Source organism: Oncorhynchus masou, chromosome 5 (assembly GCF_036934945.1).
Source record: "Oncorhynchus masou masou isolate Uvic2021 chromosome 5, UVic_Omas_1.1, whole genome shotgun sequence".
NCBI classification, from domain to species: domain Eukaryota; kingdom Metazoa; phylum Chordata; class Actinopteri; order Salmoniformes; family Salmonidae; genus Oncorhynchus; species Oncorhynchus masou.
In genome coordinates, this window is record NC_088216.1 from 61348350 (window position 1) to 61362699 (window position 14350).

At 42.0% G+C, this 14350-nt stretch overlaps 1 protein-coding gene across 3 annotated transcripts; it reads left to right on the forward strand.

Moving 5' to 3' along the window:
• Positions 1-440: 440 nt before the first annotated feature.
• On the forward strand, positions 441-14174 carry LOC135540042 (solute carrier family 45 member 3-like). Of its 3 annotated transcripts, none has more exons than XM_064966354.1 (8): positions 441-524; positions 10019-10713; positions 10841-11082; positions 11205-11317; positions 11457-11941; positions 12118-12383; positions 12587-12814; positions 12952-14174. In XM_064966354.1, exons 2-8 carry the CDS (start codon positions 10572-10574, stop codon positions 13141-13143), a joined length of 1668 nt encoding a protein of 555 aa, XP_064822426.1. In that variant the 5' UTR covers positions 441-524; positions 10019-10571; the 3' UTR covers positions 13144-14174. The 3 variants fall into 3 exon arrangements, with proteins under 3 accessions (XP_064822426.1, XP_064822427.1, XP_064822425.1); XM_064966355.1 differs by having other exon boundaries at positions 451-524; positions 10060-10713; XM_064966353.1 differs by lacking the exon at positions 441-524 and adding an exon at positions 6377-7958.
• The last annotated feature ends 176 nt before the right edge of the window (positions 14175-14350 follow it).

Consider the following 14350-nt stretch of genomic DNA (forward strand, 5'->3'; position numbering starts at 1 on the left):
CACAATAGTTTAGTCTATCGGCCTCATCTCCTTTGTTTACCTTAGTCACAGGAAAGAATAGGTGAAAACATGATCTTAATCATGACACATAATACAAAAATCATTAAATAGTTAACACATTAACATCGGATCATCAATAGCCTAGGCCTAGTCATAAAAAGGTATAGGTACTAAAGTCTCAGTCAGTCCACTATAGGTCTACAGCATATTAGTATGTTCCCATAGCTCTGCAGTGAGTCTGCTTAAAAAAACGAAGTTTAGTAGTCTAGATAGGTGGACACTTTGTTGAATTATTTTTATAATCAATAGTTATCCTATCATGGCCCATAATTAAAATCGAACGTTTTCCTCATATTGATATAGAACGGGTTATAGCTACCTAATTTTCTTTGTCCAATCCCACTGCAGTAGAGTCAGGCAGTTACATCTTAATCTGGCTCCGCTACTAAACAGGGAAGCATCTCCAAGTGAGCGCACAGGCTCCGCAGAATGAAGCCACTGGTTCCACAACTAGGGTTCAACAGGTACAGTAACTTTAAACGCAACTCTCATTTTGTACAGAAGTGATCGAGAAGAGTTTGATGTGGTAAATTATATATTTTTTTTTCTCCAGGGTTGGTTGTACACACTGCTTTAGTCAGCCTAGAACAGTCTATTGTAATTTTACTTGGTTCTTTAATTAGTTTTGATGTATTGTTTGCGAGCTTGGTTTAATTAGGCTATGTGCGTTTAATGCATTAGCCTTTTTAAAGTCTTGACATCACGATTTGGCCTACCATTTCCGGAATGAGCTCTTAACCTGTCTGAACTACAAACACGTGTTTTAAAACAACTTCGTAAGCACAACAAGTAGGCTACTTTTCAAACATCAATGTGAGAATTGTGATCATTTTACATGTAATCTACAGAAAGTAGGCTTTGACTACACTAATATCAAAGATATTAAAGACAGTACAGAATGAATATAGGCTAACACTGCTTCTCCAATAGAAATAGCCGAGCACACTTATAGGCGATGTTATGGCGACGTTGGCTACCCAAACTCATGCGTAGAAACACGTAATCGGGTGGAAAAGCCAATTTATGCTGGATCCTGAAATGCTTGATATGAAGGGTGTGACGCAATTTCAGGGGATCAGAGGCATGCAGAGGCCGCCTTGAACTGGGTGCCACATTAAAAGTCACCCTGTAAAATAGAACTTGAGCAAAAGTCTAAAAGTATTTGATTTTTAATATACTTAAGTATCAAAAGTAAAAGTATAAATAATGTCAAATTCCTTATATTAGTCTAACCAGAAGTTTTTTAAATTTACGGATGATATTCAAGGGGCACACTCAAACTCAGACATAATTTACACATGAAGCATTTGTATTTACGTATGATCAGGGTTGTTCTCTTGATAAGTGCATGAATTTAACCATTTTCCTGTCCTGTTAAGCATTCAAAATATAAAGAGTACTTTTGGGTGTCAGGGAAAATGTATGGAGTAAAAAGTACATTATTTTCTTTAGGAATGTAGTGAAGTAAAAGTAGTCAAATATAAATAGTAAAGTACAGATATCCCAAAAAACTACTTAAGTAGTACTTTAAAGTGCTTTTACTTAAGTACGTTACACCACTGGTCTTCAAATCAGAGGCACTCGTTTCATATAAAGTTGTTTTTGACAAAAATGAAAATGTGTCACTTTAACAAGGTTATGGTAATAACATGTTCAACGACTTAAGACATTGGTTCGAATCTAGGTTGTGCCTTTAGATTTTGGAAGAATATTTCACTTCTCTCATTTGGCATGTTTGAGTGACAATTTTGACTGTGGACAGAAGTCGACAAGTAAAGTCAGGGTGGAAGTACATGCACCAACAGCCAATCGGACAACTTCTGCTGTTTCTAGGAAACCCAACTCTAACCAGGTTTCCGTCCAACCTTTTTATGCTAGTAAAGTACATGTTGGATAAAACATGTAATGACAGGCCTGATGGAAAGAGAATATTTTTTGGTTAACTTTCCAAATGTCAACAAAACTAAATATGCTAGACAAGGTGGGATCTTTTGTGTCGAGGTATGCTAGAAATATCGGTAGAAACGCTTTTATGCGCAAATACTGATATAGTAACCATTATATGGAAGTAAACTTGGAGTCACGTGATGGCATGTATGGTCCTCCCATTAAGTCAGGGAGGGAAAGCATGCAGTTTATTAGCCTACAGATTCAATTATGATGAACTTCACAGGGTGGTGATGATGCAAGGTGAGCTTGATGCTGCTTTCCAATAAATATCAAGGGTCTTATTCTGTTGACGTGATAATCGATGCTTTGCTGCTATTTGACAAATAAAAATAATCTTGCTCTTTTGTCCATAATAATCTCATCATGTAGGCTACATAAATATAATTTGCAGCATATGGGATATGCTCTGTTTGCCATTACTTCATGCCCTTGTACCTTCCCCATTATTGTTTGTGATTGTGCAACATTGAATTGTAACGAATGTGATTGAGTCCACAGAGATTCTTACTGTATGGTAATTGTTTGCATGTTAGCATCACATGTTAGCATCACTGCTGCAGTGTATTTCTTAAATTCTCAACCTTTATGTTGCTTTTGTCAGTCAGCATGTAAAACATAGAATTTAATTCAGTCACATGAAGTACAAAACACTCACTGTACAGAAAAGGATTAGGCTATACATGCACATAAATTACTGGGTAAACACTATGAAAAGGATTAGGCTATTCATACACATAAATTACTGGGTAAACACTATGAAAAGGATTAGGCTATTCATACACATAAATTACTGAGTAAACACTATGAAAAGGATTAGACTACATGTACATCAGTTCACATACTGAGTAAACACTGAGAAGGATTAGACTACATGTACATCAGTTCACATACTGGGTAAACACTATGAAAAGGATTAGACTACATGTACATCAGTTCACATACTGGGTAAACACTGAGAAGGATTAGATTACATGTACATTAGTTCACATAAATTACTGGGTAAACACTATGAGAAGGATTAGATTACATGTACATCAGTTCATATACTGAATAAACAATATGCCAAGCAGATACACTTGGTATTGACCCCACAACTGGTGTCTGGGGTACTTGCTCATTAAGGGCAGACACAGATTAAGCCTCTAAAATTGTAGATATCCCCTACAATAACCCATATATAGCCTACAATATGTATTACATTTTATTCACACTTAATAGACAATCAACAAATTTGAATTTGTTTGGTGACAATAATAATACAGACAAGACAAATTGTAGGCTATAACATGGGACACAACATTACAGTAACGTCGAGATAAATACATGAGCTATAATGTCACAGTAGGATATTTCATTTATTTATGTTAGAAATTTGGATCACATGTAAGGATAAAGATGTATTTAAGCTCTAAATAGTTATCCACCCAAAACAGTAAACATGCATTGTTAATAACCAATGACAGGTGGCGACATCAACCATTTATGAGCATGTCGTGCCTTTTGCTTCCAAAAAAGGTCATCTCCCACATTGCTTTGGTTCTGACTTCAAGTTACAGTTGGTGAGGAGAAACTACAGAAATTTCCAGTTGGCTGCAGTCGAAAGTTCATGACGTTTGATCACATGGTTGTTGTAAAGGTCATGCAGTCGACATGTAGTCGCAAGTCTGACAATTGTTATACCCATAATGCAACACACTTTGAAAGGTGGTGACCAACGTTGATCAACGTCTTGCCAAAAGTGATCCGCTCGAACGTGGAATAGAATGGCATCAAACACATGGTAACCATGTGTTTAATGTATTTGATACCATTCCACCTATTCTGCTCCAGCCATTACCACGAGCCCTTCCTACCCAATTAAGGTGCCACCAACCTCCTGTGGTTCTCAGAAGTCTTGCGATGTTGTGCTTCTAGGTTTAGAAACTGATAATATACTGCAGTCCAGTCCACTGTTGTTGGCTGTTAAAATGTTCCTTAGTATTGGCAAATATACTGAGATGGGTTAAACTTACTTGCTCAGACGGGCTGGGCCATCCATCATCTCTGCTTTCTTCTTCTTCTTTGGTATTATGGCGGTCCGCAAACAAGCGTTAGAGGTGCATGCCGCCACCTACTGTATGGGTGGTAAACTATAGAAAAAATATCCATTGTTGGAAAAAAGGGGAAAAAACGGCTTCATACAAAAATCGACACATGAGAAAAACAGCCCACTCCTTCAGTCACATTCGTACAAAGGCTCAGGGGCCTGTGAGGGCGCAACATCCTTTGACAGGATTTCTTGCAATGCCTCAGCTGTAAAGTCACTGACTCCAAAAAGGGTTCTGCTGCACTCACAATAATTCCAATTTTCTCAGATTTCTTCTTTGTTGGTGCTGTACTGTTTATGCAATAAATGCAACAGAGTCCACCTTTTTCACATGTAATATATCAGGATCCCTTGATTGCCAAGAAACATTCACTTGTGCAGTCTCAATTACCATTGCGTCTTCAACGCCACTTGCTCCTTCCACTCTTCTCACCGACTCCAGATAGGAGTCATGCTGGAAATCCCTTAGTCTCCTTCACCCTAACAGGGCAATCTGGGGATTCGGGCGCATGTTCGCCACCACAGCTGCAACATATAACCTCAGCTGGCATACAATTTTCTTTCCGTCAGCATACACTTGGTACATGCCCAAATATTTTGCCTTCATAACACTGGAGGGGCTTGTGCACAAAAGCTCTTACAGGGTATCTCATTAAGCCTAGCTTTACATGAGAAGGGATAGACTCGTCCTAAAAACAATAATATGGACAAAGTGGGTTTACTTACTCCATCCACCATACAGGTCAGTCGACATGCACTAATCACTTCACCTACTTCCTCAGGTATGTCATCTGCATTCACTTCATTTGCAACCCCAGAGATAACCCCCTTGACAGTCGCCCTGCTTTGGAAATCCATATACAACATTATATAAACAAATATTTTTGAGGCGCAAAGCACGCTTCTTCTGTTCCGCGGACAGAATCGGAATACCAGCTATTGTGACTCACCTAACTCAACGCAGCCATGATACTTCTCGTGACTTCAAACAGATCCCCCAAGTAACATTGATCCAAAACCTTCACTCTGACTATAAACAAATCTAGGGATTTCTTAGTTTCCATCACGACTGTAACCCAATCGTTCTCACTCTCATCTTCACCCAACCCGTCATCAGTTTCAAACAGAACGTCCGTTTCCCGCCATCTTCCCTGAGTAAAACTCATCCCTGCTTTATCAATCTGTCTTAATTGAATCCTCCTGGACTCGGGTAGACGTAACATAGTCAATGTAAATCCGGTACATGCCAATGTGATGTTACATTTCGTATGGTATGTATTCATTTGTGGATGTCCATCATCAATTTTGTATCATATGCTACGAATTATAATCCGTATGATATGTTAAATTGCAATTCGTACAATGTGTTAATATTTGAAAAATGTATGATATGTTAAAAATTCCAATTTAGATAGGTGGCTAATGTTAGCTAGGCTAGGGTTTAAGGTTAGGGTCAGGAGTTAGGTTAAAGGGTTAGGGTCAGGGGAAGGGTTAGCTAACATGCTAAGTAGTTGCAAAGTAGCTCAAAAGTAGTAAATAAATGCTAATTAGCTAAAAATGAAAAAGTTGTCCATGATGAGATTCGTTGTTAGAAGTTTGCGTTATACTGCCACAAATCCACACCAACCATTCACCCTGCTTTCGTTTTTGCCTTGTGTACCCTTGTTTCTTATGTCACCATACCAAACATAATGTCATACTATTTTGAGTGTCCCAGATTTAAATTTACTATGTTACGTCTAGCCTATGAGAACAGACTCATTTAATGGGATTTGTAGATAGGAAGTGCCAGACCTCTGTCCTTTCGAGTATGGCCAGAAAGTCACAACTCAGAAGATGCACCTTAGACTACAATGGGGGTATCTAAACACTTCACTGCCCACTGGGTACAAACTGATTGAATCAACATTGTTTCAATGTCATTTGTCAACTTATTGTGACATGGAATAAAACATTGGATTTCAACAAGTCATTAACTGTTGTTGAGGGTTACATTTCAACAACAGGATTAGGTCATCATGGTAACCAAATCTTAACAAGGACAAACCTTATATAAAATATGTTTAATTTGTAACTTTTAAAGCAGGGGTGGGGAACTCCAGTCCTCGAGGGCCTGATTGGTGTCACACTTTTTCTCCATCCATAGCAAACACAGCTGATTAATCAAACTGCATTCTAAACTGAAGTTCATGATTAGTTGATCATTGGAGTCAGGTGTGTTAGCTGGGGCAGAGGCAAAACTGTGACAACAATCAAGACTGGAAATCCCCCCTCCAGATCGCCTCCTGGAGAATTGAGCTGTCTACAGCTACCCTTTGGTTTCCCATCCAAGGTGTTAACCAAGCCCAGGCCAGGTATGATATTTGTCACTGACTATTACCAATGTGCTATAGTGAGACAGATTCTTGAGAGATCTCCACTTAAACAATCGATTTACTGTTGCTATCAAAGTCATTCCAAAGGGTAGGTCTAACAGAGTACATTTAATGTGACCATACTTTTATCATTCATATATCATCAATTAAGCTATTTCAGCCTAAAGCATTTTCAAAGTAGAATTGACAAATATTATCCACATTGCAATGACAGTGTGTCCAGTGAGTGGGGGCTGATTGTTCAGAGATGATCTCAGGGTGCTCTCGCTTTCATTGTTTTTGGAGGATAAACATACACTCATGAAGGATCCTTTGTTGCTACACTGATAGTTCCCGTTAACTGACTGTGTGTGTGTGTGTGTGACCGCAGGCGCCGTTTTCCCTTAATTCAGCAATTTTAATAACTGCCGCATGAACACTTTGGTGTTGTTCGCCTTCAAAGTGCTTGTTTCAGCATTGAGCACTGTGTTGATTTGCTCTACTACATTACTCATTTCTCTGTTCATGTTAAGCAACACTTGATTCTCCTGACTAGAACATTATTCATGCCCATCTGGAATTTCTGTGCCAGTGAAAAGGTAGCTATGGCTCAGAGATGGGTTTCTTTGGTAACATGATGACCATTCAATGCCCTCATTTGGATTTATTGAAGCAGTGTCCTCTCACTGTCCTGGTGGTTTAGGTTACCTACCTGTTGTTGTCACGGATATGCTCCCCTGGCAGGTGTGGGTCTGTTGGACCAGGATGTGATTCTCAGCTTTATTGCGGCCTCAGTAAACATCCATGCTGGGTAGTGACTGACTGATAGCTTCTTTACCTCTGCTGGGATATCATTAGATCTTTACACTGAGAGTCAGAGAGAGTGTCTCTATTTTTCAGCAGTGGTCACCAACCCTGGTCCTGGAGAGCTACATGATGTGTAGGCTTTTGTTACAGTACTAGTCAACCAATCATTACAACCTTGATTTGTTGAGTCAATTATATTGGGCTGGAACAGAAGTCGCCACACCCTAAAGCTCTCCAGAACTAGGGTTAGAAACCATTGTTCTAAGGGGTTTGTTGTCAGGAGTGTGTCCTGAGGAGATGGTTTTCTATAATCAGTTGTGACCATTGTTCTTAGGCCACACCCTTCTGCTGCTATTGGCTGGCAGGGACACTGTTGGGGTTGTTTGCCCTGCTGATGTGACTCCTTTCTCCCGGATGTGATGGGGATGCTGATATTCCAGTTCCTAACCTGAGCCTGGCACTCTCGACAGCTGACAATAGGTTACAGGTGTTACCTCACGACAGGTGCAACACACATCACAATAGGTGTGTTACCTAGGAATATAGTTTATTCCTAGATACGCCTAGCATTGCCTGGCTGATGGGAAATGACACACACACACACACACACAACTAACTTCCTCCTGAGAGATGACGGACTTGGGCACATGAGGAGTGGACACAGCTCTACGAGAGACACAGGATTATTTTATGGTTGGACTGTGAGTTTTGAATTTTATTGACTTTACAACCTTTCTTTGATGCAAGGAAGAGTGTAATAATAAGTGATGTAGCAGTATATTAGGCCCTACATAGTATATACTTTCCTGCAGTCAAATGACAAATCGCCCTCTAGTGGCATCATAAGTGGAATGTTATTAATATTTTTCAGAATTAAACTTTTTTTTTTATGCCAAAAATCTGGTGTTTCGTTGTCAAATGGTTTTGTTACATTTCAGTCTTCTGTGATGTATATGAAGTGTAATATTGGGATGCAAACTCAATGTAATGCATTTCAACTGTCTGACATGGTACAGGTGTCTTATTTTTTCTAATTCCATAACCATATGTGTGAAGTTTATACTTTTGATTTAAAGCAGATTTGTGCAGTACTATGACGAAACACACTGTGACCCTGATTTAGCCCACTGCAGTATAAGGTTCATGTTCAACATAATTAAGTGTAGGTTTTAAAATGTCCTTATTCATTGAGGTGAGAGAATTAGAAATGTCAAGATGTTTTGTAATAAATAATTGATGTGTAATATAATCAGAGCTCAGTCTGAAATCCTCATTTCAAGCTCCGAGGTGCTTTCTGAGAGCTACTGTTCCTGACTTGTCCTCAATGGAACTGTCACTAACATTAAAAAAGAACAAACTAGTCATGTGCAAATTCCTCCCCTCGTTTGTCAAGTTGCCTCAACTGTGAAGCCATGTCTTTAGGAGTCAGTTTGTTCCTGATGCAAGTCGGACACCTTTTATCTAGGCATTGTGCACGTTTTGATACTAGGTATTGTGTCAGGGTTTGGTTGTGTGTGCGCGACTGAAAGAATAGGACACACCTCAGTGTACACACTGCAAGTCAGGCTGGGCTGAACTCAACTTGGTGTGGGGGGGGGGCTGGTCTTTTTCCCTTCCAGAGAATCAACCACTACATGCACCCTGTCATGGTGCATGTACACAGTGACTCAGTTGATGTCCCTCCTGGGCAGGTACATTCCAGCTCACCTGAGTCTTATTGGAGTTAATCACATCTTAGTCAACTGGAGTTCCATCCTGTTTCCCCTGCAAGTTACAGGAGGCAGCTAACAATAGAACCTCTTGCCCCCCCCCCCCTTCCCCTGTGTTAAGCTTTACATTTCACCTGTCTAGAGCCAATTTGATTTCAGTCTTTGAGGTGTTTCCTGACTTTGCGTTTCCTGATTCTGCGTTTGATAATGTTTGTCCCCCATGAGACACTAGATACAGAAGCGTATTTCACTTTCTCAAAATCCCCAGAATGAATCAGAACTCAATCTGTAATTGAATTTGTCGTTTTTTTGCCGAAGATGTAGGAATTTCTCAAGTTAAAAAAAATGTCAAGATGTCTTATGTAAAAACAAATTCAGAACTGCTGGGCAGGTCTGTCGCACTGTCTATGCTGTTGGATGGAGAGCAATCACTGCAGCTCTACAGCCCATGTTAGTGGGCAAATGGACATTGTCAAATCAAAACCCAACCTTCATTTATCCCTTATGATGAACAGAGTTTTAGATGAGACTGACTTTTTGACCAAAATTATCATATGTACACTTTGTAGTACATTTTCACACTAAATAACTGTGACTCATATCGATGCCACAGACTTGTTTCAAATGGATTCATTGCTTTTTAAAGGCAGTCGCTAAAACCCACCAATGAGTCCCGAGTCCAGACCCAATATTAGGGCAATTAAATATTGAAAGCTTAAGACTTAAGGTTCTCCTGTATCTGCAAAAATATGATTTCCTAGATAATTGGCTCAAGTTCTGACCCCTCATTGGTTAGAATGGTGTCAGCAATTTTTGCCTACTGTTCTTTTGATCCTAACGACATGAATTGGGATATTTAGAGTACTATATAGGTAGAGCTTTGTTCTGTTATGTCAACTCAATTTTGACAAATGCAGATAGACCCTAGCTCTCATTACTATAGAAGAATTAGGAAGCTTGTTTTGTCCTGTAATGACTAAAGATATGATATAGTATCCTTTGTCACGGTGTGCCTCTATTCATGTCTGCCTGTTCTCCCTCACTTCTGTCAGGGTCCATGTTTCCATGTGTGGATTTCTCTGGCGATTCTCAGACTTGAGTAAACTACATCAGGCCTCAACAGGCATGACCACAGGACTGGACTCTCTTACCTCAATTGACCCTGCTGCTCTACCTGCAAGAGACCAAAATAGATGGAGCAAGAAAGACAACTCTACCTTTACCTCTGTCTGCCAGAAGTACAATGTGAGCTCGGACAACTGTATACATGGGGAAGCCGTCCGGTCAGCTATATTGTCTGTTTTCCACTATCTTGAGTAGAGACACTGGAACCTCCTCATAGAAGCATGGGACACAAACACCAGCCAGAACCCTGCCACCTTTTCCTCTGCACCACCCACTTGTTTACATGTGCAGGTACCCCAAGGACTTCCCTCTGGAAGAGTCACCTTTAGAACACATGCATAGAGAAGAGCATTCTGTCCTGTCCACACAGTCACTATAAACTCCTGTATCACAGGTGTCTCAGGAACTGTTTGGGAGAGACCAGAGCTTGAGATATAGAGTGGACGTTATAAGTATAGGCAGAGGAAGCAACTTTGAGTCATGCAGGGCCGTGTGTGTCAGCTGTTGCTGGTGAATGCTTTAACCTGTGGTCTGGAGGTGTGTATGGCTGCAGGGACCTTCTACATCCCCCCTCTACTGCTGCAGGCCGGCATGGAGGAACGCTACATGACCATGGTGCTGGGTGAGTCAACACTCTATGACCGTAGTTCTGGATGAGTGACCTGGGTGTAAACACTATAACCATGGTTGAAATAAGTGATTTGTTCTTGAGCTTGGAAGTAGATCTTCCCTCTCTACCTCTCTCTCAGGAGTCGGGCCGGTTCTGGGTTTGATCTTTGTGCCCATGATCGGTTCGTATAGTGACTCGTGGCGTGGTCGTTTTGGTCGGCGCCGGCCATTCATCTGGCTCCTATGTGTGGGGGTTCTGCTGGGCCTGCAGGTCTTGCCCCAGGCTTCTCACCTAGCTGCCCTGCTCTACCCACAGCGCCCCCGATGGCTGGAGGGGATACTGCTGGTGGGGGCAGCCTGTCTGCTGGAGTTCTCAGGACAGGTGGAGCAGAAACTCAATATATTGTTAAATCAATAACATTGATGTAGATATTCAACTTTATTTGAGTGCTCCTTACTGTGTGTTTCTGGAGTTTATAGCACCTAAATGACTGTTCTCGACAGGCCTGTTTCACACCGCTGGAAGCGCTGATCTCAGACCAGTTCCCTGGAGAGGAGGAGAGCAGAAGAGCCTTTTCTGTCTACTCACTGATGATCAGCCTGGGAGGATGCCTTGGGTAAGGGACCTCTCAAGATCAGCCTCAGGAGCTGCCTGGGGCAGGTTACATCTCTCGCTGAGATAAAGTGGATAGGACAGAGATCAAGTTATAAAAGAGAACCAGAAAATACACCTCTGATCCTTCTGTCTCATCCTAGATACCTGCTCCCAGCCCTGGACTGGAGCCATGCCCCCACAGCAGCCTACCTAGGTGGCCAGGAGGCCTTTATCTATGCGTTGATCACCCTCATCTTCCTCACCTGCCTCCTCAGCACAGTCTTCATATCAGAGGACAGATGGACCGGAGGAGAGGGAACCAGGAAGGGCGTTAGCATTAGTTCCACCCTGAGCCCTTCCCATTGGAGGAGCCGATACTGTGGACACCCCTTGTTATCGCGGACCCAGTGTGCACGGATGGCTGTGGGGTGGTGTGTGTCGCTGTGCGTGTCGGCACTGCCACGTGTGTATGGTGTGTGTATGAGCTTGCCGGCAGTGATACGGCGGCTGTTCGTAGCTGAGCTGTTCAGCTGGATGGCTCTGATGAGCTTCATGCTGTTCTATACAGACTTTATGGGAGTGGGGCTGTACCGTGGAGTACCCAACGCCACACCTGGAACACAGGAGAGACTACAATACGACGAAGGTAGGATGGGCAGACATTTACTTGATCCTTATCTTTTCATTTACTGCAAAAAGTTGCTGCGAATTTGACCTCTGTTTTTCTTTTCCAATCCTCCTTACCCTGTGACATTTTTATAAGATTTTCAATTCACCCATTTCAATGCAGCCATAGATCTACTCTCCCCTCGTATCTACCAGGTGTACGCATGGCGAGTGTGGGTCTGTTTCTGCAGTGCCTGATCTCAGTGGTCTGCTCCATCCTGATGGAGCGCTGGATGGTGTTGCTAGGCACCCGGGCTGTTTACGTTAGCAGTGTGATCCTGCTAGCGTTAGCTACAGCTGTGATGAGCTTCTCAAAGAGTGTAGTGATGGTCACTGTCATGGCTGCAGCTACTGGATATACCTTCTGTGTGCTGCAGGTCCTGCCCTACACCCTGCTGTGTCTGTACCACTCTGACAAACGGGTAAGACACACACACATACATTACCACTCTAGCCAGCAGGGGCGCTGTGGGTAGAGCAGGGCAGCTAGGTGCGAAGCCTGGGACAAGACTTGCAGACCCAGCAGAACCCCCACACACAGGAGCCAGATGAATGGCCGGCGCCGACCAAAACGTCACGTTCTGACAGAAGTAATCACAGTAGATAAACCGCATCTCTCTCTCAGGTCTTTTTCTCCAGCTCCAAATCCAGACCTTCTCACCAAGGAGAAAGTGACGACCACACCAACTCAAAGCCACTCCTTACCCCCGACCATGGCAAGACCCCGCTTCTCACCTCTGCCTCCCCCCATGTGTCTCTGCCCCTGGCGAGAGAGGGAGAGGCCATACCCCTGCCTCAGAGAGGGATGTGTCTGGACATGGCTATCCTGGACAGTGCCTACCTGCTCTCCCAGGTAAGGACAGCTGCTCGTCTCTCTACAAGTTAGACCGGTTGACCTGTGCTTGTATGTGTGTCTTTGTGTTGCTTGGGACAAATATTTGTCTCAACAATTATGGCTAATAATATACTGTTCTTTTCTCTCCCCTGCAGGTGCTGCCTGCTCTGTGTCTGGGCTCCATAGTGCAGCAATCCCACAGCGTCAGTGCCTATATGGCCTCCGCTTGCTTCCTTAGCCTCCTGTCCCTGCTCTGCTCCACCGGGGTCGTCTTCACACGCAGCGACCTCCACAAGCTCACAGGGTCAAAGGGCGACACTCCAACGCTGAGGGGGCAAAAGGATTAATCCATTGTGGATTCTAGTTTGTATCTGTGTTCTATTGTGGAATTGTAGATTTTTACTGGACTTTGGCAGTCCGTTATAGAATCCTGTAGCATGAAAAATATGCCGTATGAATCCTCAAAGGGTTGGGGATTGCAGCTCTGACATCAGCACCTCTGAGACAGACAGGTGCTGTGTTGACACCGGTAGAGGTTAACACAATCGAAGAGACGGATCATTCTTTCTGCACATACCTTTTTTCTTCCAGCCACAGAATCACATTGTGTGCAGTTACTTCTGGGCACATTTCATATAGTTTTGTAGATATATTACTCTACTGTTGGTTGGTGTCTCATTCCACTATGGCGTTTCTTTTTCTGGGATTGTAATGAACTTACGAACCTTAGTTTCTTATGTTGACATAAAGAACTAGGTAGTCATATGAACAGTGCCAATTGTGTTTTGGATAATACATCAAGAGTCTGTCACCTATCCCTTAACCCAACATGTAAATCTTCTGTTTTCGGTATGCTATGATATCATAATTACTCGAAGAGTGATATGGTATGTATTGATAACGTATGCATTGGGAATGTGGCATTTTATTCCTCAGGGAACTCAGTGCAAGTAAATCAGTTTCTGTTGTAGGCTGCTGGCTAAATGCCTTATTTTTAAACCATGTATTTGAATGTCATAATAGATTGTCATCAGGTGGGAAATGTACAGTTATTCCATGTTTTCCTGGCATGGTGTCCTCAGACATGCTTTCGCCTAATGCAAAAATGTGGTCTATTTTTTTTACATAATATATTGATTTGTTTTTCACGGTTTAAACTGTTTAATTGTATCAAGGGAAAAGATTTATTATACAGGGTAATAGCTCATTTGCCCCAGGGGTGCCGTACTACTATGGCTGACCCTGTAAAACATCACATTACACTGCATGCATCCAGTGTTTTAAAAATAATAATAATTGAAGGTTAAGTTATTACACAGGATAATAGGTTATATGCAAGCATTCTCTTTTATGAATAAAATATTTTAACCAAAACATTTTTCATATGTAATCTAAATGATATGACCTGAACAGTCCTTTGTGTGCAATACAAAGGTTGTATTGCTGCACTCTCCCAAACATCAGAATGGAGGTCTCTAGTTTCATGTTCATACATGTGCTCTCCACGGGGCTGAGTCACACCAACATTTGGTTAAGCATGAAGAAAGCTGTCAC

Excerpts from the sequence above, each read along its gene's own strand:
- LOC135540042 (XM_064966354.1), top strand. The coding sequence starts at position 10,572 with ATGCAGGGCCGTGTGTGTCAGCTGTTGCTGGTGAATGCTTTAACCTGT. Across the intron at positions 11,083-11,204 it reads TGCTGGAGTTCTCAGGACAG|GCCTGTTTCACACCGCTGGA; the intron begins GTGGAGCAGAAA and ends TGTTCTCGACAG. Across the intron at positions 11,942-12,117 it reads GAGACTACAATACGACGAAG|GTGTACGCATGGCGAGTGTG; the intron begins GTAGGATGGGCA and ends CGTATCTACCAG.